A 16,281-nucleotide genomic window follows, 5' to 3' on the forward strand; every position below is an offset into this window, starting at 1 on the left:
TTTAATTAATATTATTTAATTACAAACAAACGCATTCAAAGCTAAAATATAAAATTAAAAATTGGAAAATATTAATATTATTAAGCATATGTGTCCAAGGTTTGTTTCACACTCTTAAAGAAGAAAAATAAAGAAATAAAGAGAAAAATTATTCATACAAATCACTGAACATTAACCCTATAAAACATAATAAACACTACTGTAATATACTTCATTGTTTGCAGATCATGAGGCATGTTGTGCAGCGTGACCATGTCTTCATAATCAAAAGATGATATTTCTTTATCTTGCCCAGCCCTTAATACGCTATGCCCACCACTGAGATGGTCTACAGTAATAAGAAAATAATGCTGTGTTTAACTTTGAGGTAAATCAGTGTTCTTTTGTAAACACTGTAAACACATACAAAACAACCCTCACACACCATCCTAAAAAAGTACAATGTTTAACACACAAAAACGAGGTAAAAGTTCATTAAGTTTTGCTCATCAGAGACATTTAAGCCAGTTTGTTCCTGTTCTTTTTCCTTTGAACCACAATGGTAAGAGGTGCTACAGCACGAAATCACCTGATATTCACAATAACCAAAGCGCAGACAATGTGTACCTCATAGCCTGTTCACATGGCCCTGAATCTAAATTTAAAATGCCACGAATGCCTGGTTGCAGTGAAAAAGCCCTTTTTCTTAAACAAATGTTTAATATTATGTACTGTATGTTAAACCTATAGTTACTACTCAAGTCATATGAACACACAGTATGAAAAGAACGAGTGAGTCATGACTGCACACATCATCTCACTCAGCATTTGCCAGTGACGTATTACACAGCAAGCCTAAACGCTACACTTGGAAAGTTATGCACATTTCAGGTTTTTATACACAAGTACTTCTCTTTCATTTTCTTTTTCTTTTAATGCAAAAAATTTAGGAATAAAAATATATGTATATATATATATATTTTTTTTTTTTTTACATACATTCTATACACTGTATGTACATGTTTAATCCCATTTAGGATGTCCCCTTTTGCTATTATAATAAACTCCACTCTTCTGGGAAGGCTTTCCACTAGATTATGCAATGAGGCTAAAGGAATTTGTGCTCATTCAGCCACTGATTATTGGTGTGGTCAGGCATTGATGTCTGGCAGAAACATCTGAAGTGCAGTCTGTATTTCGGCTCATCCAAAAGGTGTTGCCTGAAGTCAGGGCTAAACTACTGAGCCTTTTTGGAATAGGTTTCTCTTAGTTCTTCCAGTCTATTTAGATCCAGTGAAGGGAAATTGTAAAGCTACATTATACAAAGATGTTATTGACATGCATTGGTGTGATAGTCGGATGTCTACAAACCATAAAGTGTTAACAGTACATCCTTATAAATTTGGTAAGCAAGATATATATATATATATATATGGTTTTTTTTTTTTTTATATATATATTCATTCATTCATTCATTTATTCATTTTCTCCCGCTTATCCGTAATTCGGGTCGCGGGGGCAGCAGTCTAAGCAGGCATACCCCGCCTTCGACTGCTGCCCAATCCTCACAGCACCGTCCCTTACGGTCCCTCCTGCAGGTGGTGAGCCCACAGGAAGGCGGCCCCACGTCACTCCGACGTCACGGACCTTGATATTTCCCCCGTAAGGGACCCCTTTTTTTTTATATTAAATGACAAAATGCCAGACTATTGAAAGATTTACTTACACACACATATAAATCTCAATAGTCTGAAATGTTTTTCATTTAATGTAAAAAAAAATAAAAATAAATGAAATTAATTAAAAAATAATAATCATTAAAAAAATGTGTATGTGTGTATTGTTTTTTTTTTGTTTTGTTTTTTCATAAAATGAAAACATTCAGACTATTGACAGCTTTACCACAGCAGAACTGTAAGTTAGTTCAGCAAATAATATATATCATTATCACAGTGTGTTATTGGATATTAAATAAATTATGTAAATATTTCAACTTTACATCTTATTAATTCAATTTAACATCACATTTTGGATGGGTATTCATTTATTGTGCAACATTTTGGAACCCCATCCTATTTTTATATACTTGAGTGTTATTCTGTAGACTTTTTGAGTAAAGATAGGTTACATTGCTGTAGTTGAATTCAGTTCACACATGTTTTGTACATGTTTACATATAATAATGGGAAATCTGAAAAGTAAATGGGCTAAATGTGTTCTAAAACTGACACTGTCAGAATCTCCATAATGTTTCTATTGCTTATTTTGACCACTTATAATATAAGCAGACCTGCAAAAATAAAAGATATACAAATTATCCCGTGTTCCTGTCCATTTCCTCTCTTGGGATCCACCTGATTCATCGTGATGCCCTACCTCTGGATGGAGTTCTCTTAAAGTAGAGACAGCTGGGGATGGTTCCACATGCACAGTCTAAAGATCCATGAAGTTACTGGACTACTCAGGAAATATGGGGATGAATTTGGACTGTAATATATTAATTTTAATATATTAATTAATATAAACAGTCTGTAATTAATATAAACAGCTCAGGGCCACAGTTTGCATGAACATTTCTGCATTTAAGCAACAGCAGTACACCTCAATAAAACTGTAATGAATGGACTTTCGATGTTACTCAGATGGGTTCCCTTTTTGAGTCTGGTTCCTCTTAAGGTTTCTTCCTCATACCTTCTCAGGGAGTTTTTTTCTTCACCATTGTCCCCACTGGCTCGCTCATTAGGGATAAATTCATATTCATAAGCTGCTTTGGGACAATGTGTTTTGTGTAATTGTTAAAAGTGCTCCACAAATAAAACTCAATTGAATATGCACTATGCATATTCCTGCACCGTGCTGTCATTCGACATAAGTATTCTTATGATTTATGTTTACCTCGCTCCACGTTGCAGCATGAGGGCTGAGGAATTGTCCCTAGCAACAGATGGACTACAGTCAGAACTGCATACCTACAACATGCATGTGTATAGTAGGTGAAAATGAATGCTTGCTCAAACACACTTCTAAAGAGATTTTTAAATCTGGATTGATTTAAAATGCAAACACTTGCCTGGGCCAATCTGATCGATGTATTGAGTGTAAATTATGGTACATTATTAAATGATTAGTACTGATAGCAATAGATGTATAATGGCTCAATAAACAGACTTGCAGTGATATGTTTGCAATGCACAGCCAGCCCAAGGTCACTAGCATACATATTTCCTTTTGTTGTATTTTTTGTTTTGTTTTTTATAATGTAGGTTACATGCATTAAGCACATTATGTCTATTTATAGCTGAGGTCAAGCCAGGCTTTCTGCACGAGCTGGATTTACTCTTGGATAAAATGCATGCTGAGTTTTATTATTATTATTATTATTACTATTATTTTATTCTGTAGATTAGATTTTGGTCCAAAAAGACATCGGCTCCAAAAAAAAATAAAGATCTCGTTTCTTACTGTTATTTATAGCGTGTCACGTGCTGTCGGTCTGCACCCGAAATGAACAGGGAAGACGCACGGACGCGGGCGCTCGCGCTCAACGAGACGCACGTAACAATGCCGACTCGTATCGCACGTGAAATCCGGGAGACGAGAGACACGTCTAGTGCATTCTTCACTGCATGTATAAATGCATCGTCAGGAACAAAGAGAACTTTAAAAAACCCAAAGCCGCATCTGTGATGGAGAGAGAGAGATAAAGATCTGAACTTACCAAGAAACGGTTTTCCTTCACCAATTATCTGAGCATCCAGAGCATCCTTTTTTTGCTCTGTATTGTCTCTCTGTATCTTTGTCTCTGTCTCTCGTGCACTAGGACACTTAGCGTTAATTGCAGCCCGCGTGCATCTGCGGCGCTGTTTCGACGTCACCGAAACGGTAACCAGGAAACACTGGACGGCTTTGCGATCCGATACCCACCGATACCAAGGCGATACAATACCTGGATCAATACCGATAGAGGACACTGGGGTCAGATGTACAGTAGCACTGATAGTTGCGCCAGCCAGGAGATGCAATGATGCTGTATTAGTGCCTTCACGTGCTCTGCACCTGCTTCCTATTTCTTGTACAGCCACCATCAGGACCATTTTACACAGTTTGCACAGAATACTTTGCACCCCCCCCCCCCCCCCCCAACAACACACACACCTTTAAAAAAAAACTATTCATAATAATATTAAATAATTAATAAGTAAAGTAAAAAAAAAAAAATGCAAAATGCAAAAAAATATATTTTTTTATTTATTAATTAATTTACCCAGAACATTAAAGGCACTGATTTCATGTCAAAGGAACAACACTGAGTGGCTCATTGCATTGGTATCCATCAAGGGATGGGATTTATTGGCCAGCAAATGTCCAGTTTTAACGTTGATGTGTTTTTAAGCAGGAAAATGTGAAGGACCTGAGCAAGGCAAAAAAAAAGATGATGATGGTTATTGTATATATATATATATATATATATATATATATATATATATATATATATATATATATATATATATATATATATATATATATATATATGGATAATGAAGATTCATTCATGTGCATATTTTCTTCAATTTAACAGAAGAGCTAATGAGCACAAAAAATGCTGACCCAATCCACCAGAGTGGTGAACGAAGAACACAAACCGTGTACTTGAGTTAAAGGATACAGTAGGTAAAATATTACTCCAGTAAAAGTACAAAAGTCTTTGCCTTTAAATGTACTTAGTAGTAGTAGTAGTAGTAGTAGTTTCTTTCGGCTTCTCCCGTTAGGGGTCGCCACAGCGGATCCTCCGCACGTTTGATTTGGCATATGTTTTACGCTGGATGCCCTTCCTAACGCAACCCTCCCCAATTTATCCGGGCTTGGGACCGGCACTGAGAGTGGCTGGGGATGGTTCCCTGACCGGGAATCGAACCCGGGTCGCAGCGGTGAGAGCGCTGCATCTCAAAGCACTCTTTGCTTAATGAACTCAGTTTATGTGAAGAGACTCTCAACACACCGATCTATTAATAGAATTATATTTATTAGATTGGTTTTTATTCCAGGTTCTTTCGGCTTCTCCCATCAGGGGGTCGCCACTCGCATGTTTGATTTGGTACACGTTTTTACGCTGGATGCCCATCCTAACGCAACCCTCCGCATTTATCCAGGCTTAGGCTAAGAGTGGCTGGGGTTGGTTCCCTGACCAGGGCTCGAACCCGGGCCGGATCCTAACCACTATACCACCAGGGACCTTTAGATTGGTTTCTATTCAAATGATCAAAATCAGCAATTAAGGCCAAAGGTGTTGTGCCAAGTTTGAGTCAAAAAAATGAAAATTCCTCTGAAAATGTTCTGCTGTTGAACTGATGCTGAACTGTATGTTGGTGATAAGTAAATGCACCAAGCGCCAATCAAATGAAGTTCAAAACAGAGCGTGTTTGCTTTTACATCTTGTGAATGGTCAGGTGCATCATTTACATGGTAAAGAAAAGGCACAAAGGATGCAATATGGGAAGAAGATCAGACATAGAAGCATTGTGATAGTCTGGCCAATGTTCTGCTGGAAATCCTTTGGTTCTGGCATTCACGTGGATGAGATTTTGACTCGTGAACACACACAGATCGACCATGATATTCAAATCACCTCTCTAAAATTGTGTAGATCTTTCTTGTACCACTAAGACAACACAGCCGACATGGACTCCTCAAGACCTCTGAAAATGTGCTGTTGTATTGTAAATGTGCTGTGGAATTGTCTCATAGATGCTCACCTACCTAAACATTGATGCAAGTTTCATCCCTTCTTGACAGCAGTATTCCCTAATCCCTCATTCAGTTGTTTTTAAGAATGCCTTCTGAACATCTAAGATGCAAAAATTGTTCAGAAAAGATTTAAGAAAATAACAAGGAGTACAAGATGTTGACTTGGCAACCAAATTCTCCAGCTCTGTGAAACATGCTGGACAAACAAGTCTGATCTGCTGCAAACGTCCATACCTACTGTGCTATATTCAGGTTCAAGGAAGGTCTACAAGGTATATGCAGGTTTGAATATTAAAGCTGATGTGTGCATATTTTGGTGTGTGTTCTGGTTTATTTGTTGGTCTGTCCTCCTGTTTAATTCTTAGTTGCTGCATCCCACTTCATCTGTCCTAAATAGGATACGAGATTAGACAGTTCGCCCAAATTAGACTATGCTGAAATCAGTATCCCAAAGGTACTCAGATGTTTGCAAGTCCTCAGATGGAATTTTTTAATCATTTGCTTTAAACTTCAGGCATCATAATGGTCCCAGAGAGTACTTACTTTTTGTGCACATCATATTTTTCTTGAATTTACAAGCATTAAAAGACAAGAGCAAAAGAGAAAGAGCAAAATGTGGTATTGGTAGCTCAATGGAGGGACTTCTAATCAGAAGTTCAAATCCCAGCATCAAGCACCACTTCTTTGGCAATAACGCTATCTAAAATTTCACTGATGAAGGTAGGATGCACGTTGAAGAACTCCCAAGTCCCAAAACTAGGCACAAGCAGAGCTGATTTCCTGATTATAATTAAGGTTGTGTCCTCTGGTTCCCAATGGTAACAGGAGACGCTCTGGTGAAGTTTCTGGTTGCTCTCTGTCTCCCTCTATCGATGGAATAAGCAACTACATTCGTACAATCTATTTACAATGGGAATTACTCAAGTAGGTGGATATCTGTAAATCATCTGTGTGAAGAAGAGTATTGTAAATCATGACTTTATCAATTTCACATCCTAGTATTTTTAAGGATTAACGCACTTTTATATATCTGGAATATCTTACATCCTGAAAAGATGACATATTACATATTCATGTTATTATGTTTATAGATTTGAGCAGACTTCCTTTCGAAATTTGCAAATAAACGATTTGCACTTGTATCCACCTCCTTCACTCTTATACGAGAAAGAAAAATACACACTGTGCTTATATGAACAACTGCTTTTAACTGATTAGTCAGTTATAAGCTATTAAAAAAGATTTCTATTGTGTCTCAGTATTTATATTTACCGAACCAATTAATTATTTTATTGTTAAATTATATAACATGACGTGTCTAGAAAAAAAATCATGTATGTGAAATAAATAGCATAATTAATATGTAAGAATGAGACCCATTGCTAGTGAAAACAGGGGCACTCAAAAACCTAAGAATTTTGATCTGGTTTATTTTTTCCCCATTGCAATGGATAAAGCATGTTCCAGAGATCCACAGAGTGTGCTACAACTTTATATAAAACACACCTGAAAAATGTGCAGTTAACTATTTTATTATTTACATTAAACATGGAAACATATCACCTCATATTCTGAATGATGGTTTTGAATGATATGGTATAAAACTGATCAATCCATTGACGTTTACATTACTGAGTGTCATTACAGTATATATATAAAGTTACATGTAATCATTCGATCTTCTGAGGAACAACATGAATATTACATTTCTTGTCTAATACTAATAATCATGGAAATACAAAACAATCACACAGATAATCAATCACACATTTCAGGCCACAGTGAACCGCATTCAAACACTATTACTCTTATTACCAAATTATGATTTTATAAACAAAAAAATGGTCAAAATCACGTCTGGTGTTTCAGACATGACTTTCCTAAGATATTTATACATTACATATATATATATGCACATGGAATTTTTTGACAACGAATAAGATCAGATTAAAAAAATAGGTTGTTTCTCATAAGCAAAAATCATGATCCATCCGCTACTTTATGCAAAACTGTGGATGTAATTTCATATTCAAATAAAATTTTTCACGTACACAGAGTACGAAACGTGTGAGATGCTTTTTATGACTGTCGAACAAAAAAATGTAAATAGAATATAAAAATAAGAAAGGGCGATAGACAGACAGACAGACAGACAGACAGACAGACAGACAGACAGACAGATAGATAGATAGATAGATAGATAGATAGATAGATAGATAGATAGATAGATAGATAGATAGATAGATAGAGATGGATATGTGTACTGTGCTGTGCCAGTCCAGAGTTAAAGTGAAATTCAATAGAGCAAAAACATTGTGCAGTGAAGAAAAAGTAAAAAAGTGATGTAGTTAAAGCTGTAGCCATATAATCAAATCATCCTTCTGGGAACGGCTTCAGATTTCTTTTGTGATGGTTGAATCAAAATCCTTTCAAACAAATATGTCCTCTTATGTCCTTGAAATATCTATATATCTGTAAGAAGTCCTGTAATCAGTCCTCATTAAGACTCTTTGTTTTCTTTAAGTGCTTTTTCCATCCTTTACTTTTACAGTGATGAGAATAAAGCCTTAATTGTCACATACTCAGCACAAGAGCGGTACAGAGACATTTGCCCTGTTTCATAGCTTGTCACTCTAGAGCAGAAAGGGTCTTATTCCAGAGACAATTCTATATTTTAACCTTAATGTTCAAAGTGACATTTTTATATTACTAGAAATAGATGATTATACCTGGCTTGTATAGGAATCCTGTTCTTTGGGATGGTCTTCTTCAAGATGGACCCATTAGAGCTTATTATTTCTACATCTGCTTGAAAAAATTATTTCAAATGAAACATCTTTGTATGTGTAAAAAGGATACACAACATAATACAAAAGCTACATTATTTTGTTCTGGATCGATAATAGATGGAGCTGGACGTAGCAGAGCTGAAGATGTTGAGTGACGAAGATGGACCGGTTTAGAAATAGGTTTATTAGAGGGACAGTGCATGTAGGACGTTTTGGAGACAAGGTGAGGGAGATTGAGATGGTTTGGACATGTGCAGAGGAGGCACATGGGGTATATCGGTAGGAGAATGCTAAAGATGGAGCCACCAGTAAGGAGGAAAACAGGAAGGCCAAGGAGGAGGTTTATGGATGTGGTGAGGGAAGACATGCAGGTAGTTGGTTTAAAAGAGGCAGATGTAGAGGACAGGGGGGTATGGAGACGGATGATCAGCTGTGGCGACCCCTAATGTGAGAAGCCTAGAGAAGAAGAAGAAGAATGCTGTTTAACTCAGTTTTGGAAAAAATCCACTTCAAAACCTTTCTTTAACAGCGAATAATGTGGTTTGGATGCCAATGAATTAGACTTAATAAAGATTTTTGGTTCTACATGTTGGAAAAATGCTAAATATTCCACTTCAAGACCTTTTCAAGACCATTTTTCCTTTGAAGCACTGAAGGACTTCTAGGCCTTGCGGTTCCTTGACACCATTTTGGCCTCACGGCCCTGGTTCATGGATTCAGAAAAATCCAAAAAGAAATCCACATCATGATGTTTATTGACCGCAAGTAACCCGGTGTAAATGCCAAAAGAATGATATTAATATTTATTATTTTCTGTGAAAGACTGAGGAATGAAGACTTCAAACATCCTTTGTGAAATCCATATATTTGGGTTTATTGATTCATATATTTGGCTCGGCCACACAATGTGTGATATTCAAATGTGTTTTATTTGGTACTTTATTAAAATACACAGAACATATGTAAACGTTTTTGACTTTTACAGTGAAATATCCACATTAGTGTGTGTGTGTGTGTGTGTGTGTAAAAAACCCATCACCGCAGCCATGTTCAGTATTTTGCCTTCAGACGCCACAGTGAAAACATGGGAGGTGTTCTTGGGCTTTGTTCTATGGCGAGTTGGGTATGTTTTTAAATCTTATTATTTGCATTATGACACATTATTTGGGATTAATGGCTCCTAGAAAATGATATAAAATGATCTTTTAAATACCGTTAAACGAAATAGTATCTACAATATGAAGTAAAATGCGGCAGCATTGTTCATCATGACTTGCAAAACCTTTCTACAACTTTTCACGTCGAATTGGCGATTTATTTAAACACCTTTTGAAAACTATAATGTTTATATTTGTATATATTTTTTTATATATAAACGCCTGTTAATCTCCGTTTTTGGGTCAGGGATATACTGCGTGTTTACTGGGTGGTTCATTTGGCCTGGAGACTGGATGTTAGCATAGCAAATGCTAATAACCTTTTTTATAATCATCACAATGCCAATATGAAAAATACGTTTTAAATATATATTTGTGGTTAATGTAATATTTATATTTAATGTATTTTTATTTATCCCAATATGTGGTGGTGTGTGTTTTTGTCTTTTATATATATTTTTTTGTCATTACGCCACGATTAGCCTAGCTTGTTTTGCTAGCTTCGGGTTTGTTTTTCTTCACAAGTCTTGCGACATCAGTGAGTAAAATGTGAGGTCAGGAAAGACAAAAATAGCCACAGACATTTCGTTTAGAAATGAAGACACGAATATTTTATTTATTATAATATTTTTTTTTGTTTGTTTCACTTTTATCGAACGTTTATGGCGATTTATATTCAGTTTCGAATGCGGCATTTCCGGTTTTTGGGCTGTGACGTCATTGTGTATTGTGTATATTCTGATCTAATATACAGGTGTGTTTTTTGTGTTTTGCCGAAAACAATCCACCTTTTATTATCATGCATTATGATTTGCCTGGGGATTAGAAAATTCAGGGAAAATGGTGTGTTTGTGCAAATTCTACAGTATAGAAGACGCAAAAAAAAAAAAAATCGTTTCCTCACAATGTCCAGCTTTTCTGGAAATGTCCATCTCGTAAATGTCCTTGTAAGTGTGTCTGTGACCAGATCAATTTTCTTTTTTATTTGTCAGCCACTGTGGAATGAAAGAAAAAAAATAGCTATTAAATCCACGTGAATATATTTTGACATTGTGCAGTTTTGCTACAGATGTGGTTAGCAAACTCTGACTAGCCTGTCGTCTGAACATCCATTCGAAAGGCTTCTATCCAAAAAAAATACATATAAAATCACTGACTTACAATTTGAGATATTTTTGTCCATGTATATGTATTAAATTATTCCTAATTGTCTTCTCAGTTTCTCATGGTTGCACTGCTTCCTGTAGTGTGTGTTTATGTTAGAGTTTCTATCCAATCAGATTTCAGCCATCGTTTGTTGCCGGGGGTCAAAAAAAACTGCCTCGAGACCTTCGGAATCAACAGTGCAGTCGTCTGAAGCTTCAAAAACCTGAGAACGAAACTGCTTTAACCAATCAGATTTCGAGTTTGCGACACTGGGGGCCATCTAGTAGACGTACAGAAACATCTGGATTTTCACGACCTTTGTTTGGATGTCAGAGTGCACACTAGTCAGGGCTTGCAAACTGCACAAACTCAAAAGCATGACTCACATTCGCATTCGTCTCAACACTCATTATTCTCGTTACTGTCTTTACTATCTCGTTACTGTCTTATTTGTCTCGTTACTGTCTCCTTTTTCTCAATACTGTCTCATTCATCTTATTACTGTCTTATTTGTCTCACTACTGTCTCATTTCTCAATACTGTTTCATTCGTCTTGTTACTGTCTCATTTTTCTCAATACTGTCTCATTCATCTTATTACTGTCTTATTTGTCTGTATTCTTTTTTTCTTTGTCTCGTTACTGTCTCATTCGTCTCGTTACTGTCTCATTCGTCTCGCTACTGTCTCCTTACTGTCTCATTCGTCTCCTTACTGTCTCATTCGTCTCCTTACTGTCTCATTCGTCCCAATACTGTCACTTATTTTGAGAACCTGGGTTTGTGTCTTTGTGGAAGGAGATGATGTGGATCCAGCTTTTAAAAATGACCCCGATGTCACTTTCTAGAAAATTGTGGTTGAATAGTCCACATGAATGAGCAGAACTGTTCATTATGGATGATCTGCAGTTGTGCTACAATCCTTTTCTCTATAACATTTTCATCATGTCTAACGTCAATCCGGTGATGGAGGCCGTCTTTTCGAGTTAGACACAGCCAAGTTCTGATATTATCTCATTGTATCACCTGTCTGAAATCCACTCCGTTTCTCTTTAGATCCCCTGCCTTTGTGGCAGCGCTCCTTGCCTTCTGTGCAGATGTTGCCCCAGTGGAAACAACTCCACTGTCACACGGCTGATCTACTCCTTCTTCCTGCTGCTGGGAGTGGTCATCGCCTGCATCATGCTCATGCCTGGCATGGAAGTGCAACTCAAGAAGGTAGCCATCTTAATCCTTCAGATAAGATTCAGCTGTTTTTCCACTGAGGATACGAATAAACAGCGTGTGGCACTTGATTGCAGATTCCAGGCTTTTGTGAAGGAGGAATGGGATCCTCGATCCCGGGCGTGAAAGGCCACGTGAACTGCGACGTGCTCGTGGGCTACAAGGCCGTGTACCGCGTGTGCTTTGGCATGGCCATGTTCTTCCTCCTCTTCTCTCTCATCATGATCAAGGTCAAGAGCAGTCAAGATCCACGAGCTTCTGTGCATAACGGGTATGTGACCTACCGAGCTCATGAGCTTATAAATACTGCTTCCAGATATCAATACACTTAAAACCTAATGTTCCTGTGGCAGATAGTTAAAATAGTATTTATTCATGGCCTTGATGATTCCTGCACAGGTTTTGGTTCTTCAAGTTCGCTGCCGCCACTGCGATTACCGTCGGAGCCTTCTTCATTCCTGAGGGTCCTTTCACGACCGGTAAGGAGTATTCGCGTTCATCAGATTAGTCGTTGAAGAACTCAAAACTTGTTTTCCTTCCAGTGCACCAGGAAACTAAACACTGTTTCTTGTGCCCATCCCACAGTGTGGTTCTACATCGGCATGGCCGGCGCTTTCTGTTTTATTCTCATTCAGCTGGTGCTTCTGATTGACTTCGCTCACTCCTGGAATGAGTCCTGGGTGGAGAAGATGGAGGAGGGAAACTCTCGCTGCTGGTATGCAGGTAAGTTTTGGCTTTTCTTAATGAATTGATACGTTTTTTTTTTAGACTCCAAGACAAGTACAAGTGACCATTTTTTGAAGTTGGACGTGGTTCAGTCCACTTTCTGGAGAACAATGTGCTTATTTGATCTTCTTTCACTGAACCTCTGAATAGCAGGGACTGGGATAATGGACACTAATGAGAACAAACATCCTGGGATTGGATAAATGAAGATGTATGGTCATGGTAGTGAATGTATGAAATACTTTGCTTTACTCATCATTTCTTTCCCTCTTCTTTAACTGTAGCTCTTCTGTCTGCCACAACCCTGAACTACGCTCTGTCCTTGGTGTGTGTGGTGATGTTTTACGTCTACTACACCCACACTGACGGCTGTACCGAGAACAAGGCCTTCATCAGTGTCAACATGCTGCTGTGTCTGGGAGCCTCCTTCATGTCCATCTTGCCCAAAATTCAGGTAACTCCAGTTCAAGCACAACATTGCTGCATGGGGCATGCAATTAAACGCTCACATTTAAATGGACAAAAGTATTGGGACACCAGACTTGTACTGCAAATCTTGGGAGGTACATACTTGCCCTTGTAGCTGAATGAATCTCCACAAATCTCCTGCATGTCCCCTTCAAAATCTAGTGGAACATCTTCTCAGAACAGTAAAATGAAACAGAAATGTGGAAAGTGTATTTGATTTTTCATTCTTATGAAGTCATATAAATCTTAAATTTCATTCTTGGTGGTTTTAAAAGCCTGACAAAGTCATAAAAACCTGCAGAAACCCTGTTATTGATTTCTGGGTCACATGATGATTGACATGAATTATAGTTCTGATCTAGGGTGAGGGTCAGATGGAAGGAAGGAGAAGCATTATTTTTCTGTTGCATTTAAATTCGTCAAAGAACACAAAAAAAAAGTATGTATTTTATTTATTTTTTTCTTCAGGAGTCACAGCCCAGGTCTGGACTCCTACAGTCCTCCATCGTCACGCTGTACACTATGTATCTGACCTGGTCTGCTATGACTAATGAGCCTGGTAATGTTTCTGAGATATTTCAGTAAAAAAACAAAAGGTCTACTTTTTTTTTTTTTTCTTCAACTGTGCTGAATAAATGTCTCGCTTGTTTTGTTTTTTAAGACCGCAAATGCAACCCGAGCCTTCTTGGTATTATTGGCCTGAACAGCACCACCCCAGCCGGCAAGGGCCCCGTGGTTCAGTGGTGGGACGCCCAGGGCATCGTGGGCTTGATCCTGTTCCTGTTGTGTGTTTTCTATTCCAGGTAAGTCACCGTTTCGTCAGAAGACAAAAGGTGTTTTTTTGTTTTTTTGCCACATCGCGTGCCAACTTTTTATTTTTTATTTTTGACTTTTCAGCATCCGCAATTCCAACAACGCTCAAGTCAACAAGCTGACGCTTACCAGCGACGAGTCTGCTCTGATCGAGGACGGTCCAGCAGCGGAGAATTTAGACAGCGAAGACAATTCGGCTCGGGCCGTCGACAACGAGAAGGACGGTGTCACTTACAGCTACTCCTTCTTCCACTTCATGCTCTTTCTGGCTTCTCTGTACATCATGATGACTTTGACCAACTGGTACAGGTGAGCTGAGAACACAAACAGTATAAACAAGATTTTAGTCTTTCCTTTCTATTTAGTGCAAGAATTGCGCTTGATTTGAGTTTATGGGATTCTCTATCCCGACACCACGTATGGCATATCCTGAGTTTGAGTAGGACACGCCTATACACCTGTAATGTTTTTTCAGAGTAATTCGGAAACAACGACACCGTAAACTTCCCGTTTGCACAATGGGAAAGTCTTTTATTTGTTGCATAAAGAACCAAGTTTGACGATTTTAAATAATACGAAATTGTTCCGTTTGTATATTTACCACTGGAAACGCCACTAAATCCTGTAACTCTTTTCAGCCCCGACTCCAACCTCGAGGCAATGACCAGCAAGTGGCCGTCGGTGTGGGTGAAGATCTCGTCCAGCTGGATCTGTATCTCGCTATACGTGTGGACCCTGGTGGCTCCGCTCGTCCTTACCAACCGCGACTTCGACTGATGACTTGAGAAAGAAAAAGAAAGGCAGACCTCGCGCTTCATCATTGTGAATATCCACCTGTAAGCGAAGGTCGAGTCGGTTGGTAACTGTACATAGCTGAAGCCGGTGCATTCCTGTGTGGTTAACCTGTTTTTGTTTGCACGTATTATGTAGTGGTATTTATTTGTGCTGTATTTTAGTGTAAGCGCTCAGAACAAATTAAACACGAGTACTGACTAATCCACGTGTACGTTTCTGCTCAGAAACGAAATTCGAGTAACTCCGGTTCGACAGTACATGTTGAAACATTGGCCATAATTTATTGATTGACGCTATAGGAACCACACACGCATCGTTTTGTGGACATTTCCTGCAGAGCGAGCGTAAGAATTCAGTATTGCACATTTAGCAAGTCTCAACGCTCAGCCTTTTGATGTGTTTTTTCATTCCTAATCAACTGCACCGGAACCCCGACGTCGAGGATTCTGATCTCATGTGAAATACTGTTTTATCAACATCGGTGTTGCGTGTTTCCGTGCATGGTAATGAATTCCCAGGCTTTTAGTTAGGACTGTATAACGCCACAGTGCTCATCCTTTTGCAACTTGCACAGATTAGTCCAGTTTTATTGTGTTTGAAATATTTTTTTGCACTGTTTCATCGCTTTATAAACTCACGATAAGATGATCCATTTTGCCACGTGCTTCACTGCTATGCTACGTGAATGTTTTACCAGCCTGCTGGAGGTCATGATCTCATAGTCGCTGTTAAGTTACATTATAGGCATTGATTGCTTAGTGGTGTTTTTTTTTTTTGTGTGTCCTTTTGACAAATGCATTGTAATCTATCTTGTCTTAATTATTAAAGGTTTAAAGCCCCCATTACTGTCCTGAGTTTTCATACGTTTCAAAGACTTTTACAAAAGAATTTGCAATGCAGGGTGCAACTAGCGATTATTTTTGGAAATCAATTACCCGGACTATAAGCAGCTACTTTTTCTCCCACGCTTTGAACCCCGCGGCTTAAACAAATCAGCAGCTAATATATGGATTTTTTTTGGGGGGGGTTTTCCCGGTTTCACAAACTTCAAGACAAAAAAAATTAGTCCCATAACATTAGACCAATGAAATTGCGAACGGGTTCAGGTGAACCAATGAAACTATTTATATTAAATCAGATGCGCTCCCACTTAATTGGGCTGCACCACATCATAAATATGGATGATGTTCCTCTGACGTTTGACCTGCCGCTCACTCGGACTGTCTACAGGAAATGCGAATCATTTGTCACGCTGAAAACAACCGGGCATGAAAAAACGCACTTCACCTGCACGACGATGCCAAAAGATAAACTCCCGAGAGAAATAGTTGTGAAAGGAAGGAGAAAGACAGTGAACAATGACTTTCTCGGTAGGCTACTGTTTAGATACAAGCCGTTGTAGCGCGTTGAGTCTGGGTGAAGGGAGAGCTCGCTAACTCCAGT

At 38.3% G+C, this 16,281-nt stretch overlaps 2 protein-coding genes and 2 long non-coding RNA genes across 4 annotated transcripts in view; 2 read left to right on the plus strand and 2 right to left on the minus strand.

Moving 5' to 3' along the window:
• pkib (protein kinase (cAMP-dependent, catalytic) inhibitor beta) overlaps nucleotides 1-4,019 on the minus strand; it is a 31,377-nt gene extending 27,358 nt beyond the window's left edge. Inside the window, exon 1 of the mRNA XM_083562572.1 lies at nucleotides 3,698-4,019. The gene's annotated coding sequence lies outside the window, so the exon portion shown is untranslated. The remainder of the gene's footprint in view (nucleotides 1-3,697) is intronic.
• Nucleotides 4,020-8,668: 4,649 nt separating this feature from the next.
• Nucleotides 8,669-16,281, plus strand: part of LOC310737866 — a 197,472-nt gene continuing 189,859 nt past the window's right edge. Inside the window, exon 1 of the long non-coding RNA XR_014536912.1 lies at nucleotides 8,669-8,923. This is a non-coding gene — a long non-coding RNA (uncharacterized lncRNA). The remainder of the gene's footprint in view (nucleotides 8,924-16,281) is intronic.
• On the plus strand, nucleotides 9,520-15,680 carry serinc1 (serine incorporator 1). Its single transcript, XM_083562527.1, has 10 exons — nucleotides 9,520-9,636; nucleotides 11,869-12,030; nucleotides 12,114-12,307; nucleotides 12,436-12,515; nucleotides 12,622-12,759; nucleotides 13,047-13,216; nucleotides 13,699-13,789; nucleotides 13,892-14,033; nucleotides 14,128-14,352; nucleotides 14,682-15,680. Exons 1-10 carry the CDS (start codon nucleotides 9,598-9,600, stop codon nucleotides 14,818-14,820), a joined length of 1,380 nt encoding a protein of 459 aa, XP_083418653.1. The 5' UTR covers nucleotides 9,520-9,597; the 3' UTR covers nucleotides 14,821-15,680.
• Nucleotides 9,570-11,862, minus strand: LOC310737863. Its single transcript, XR_014536909.1, has 2 exons — nucleotides 11,575-11,862; nucleotides 9,570-11,503 (listed from the first exon to the last, which is right to left on the minus strand). It is a non-coding gene; the product is annotated as an uncharacterized lncRNA (long non-coding RNA).

The sequence above is a fragment of the Silurus aristotelis genome (genome assembly GCF_946808225.1).
Source record: "Silurus aristotelis genome assembly, chromosome: 15".
Classification (NCBI taxonomy): Eukaryota; Metazoa; Chordata; class Actinopteri; order Siluriformes; family Siluridae; genus Silurus; species Silurus aristotelis.

What these genes read in the sequence shown, in the direction of transcription:
- serinc1 (XM_083562527.1), top strand. Translation starts at nt 9,598, where the DNA reads ATGGGAGGTGTTCTTGGGCTTTGTTCTATGGCGAGTTGG. An exon ending in CTCTCGCTGCTGGTATGCAG is followed by an intron (nt 12,760 to 13,046) that starts GTAAGTTTTGGC and finishes CTTTAACTGTAG; the next exon opens with CTCTTCTGTCTGCCACAACC. An exon ending in TGCTATGACTAATGAGCCTG is followed by an intron (nt 13,790 to 13,891) that starts GTAATGTTTCTG and finishes TTGTTTTTTAAG; the next exon opens with ACCGCAAATGCAACCCGAGC.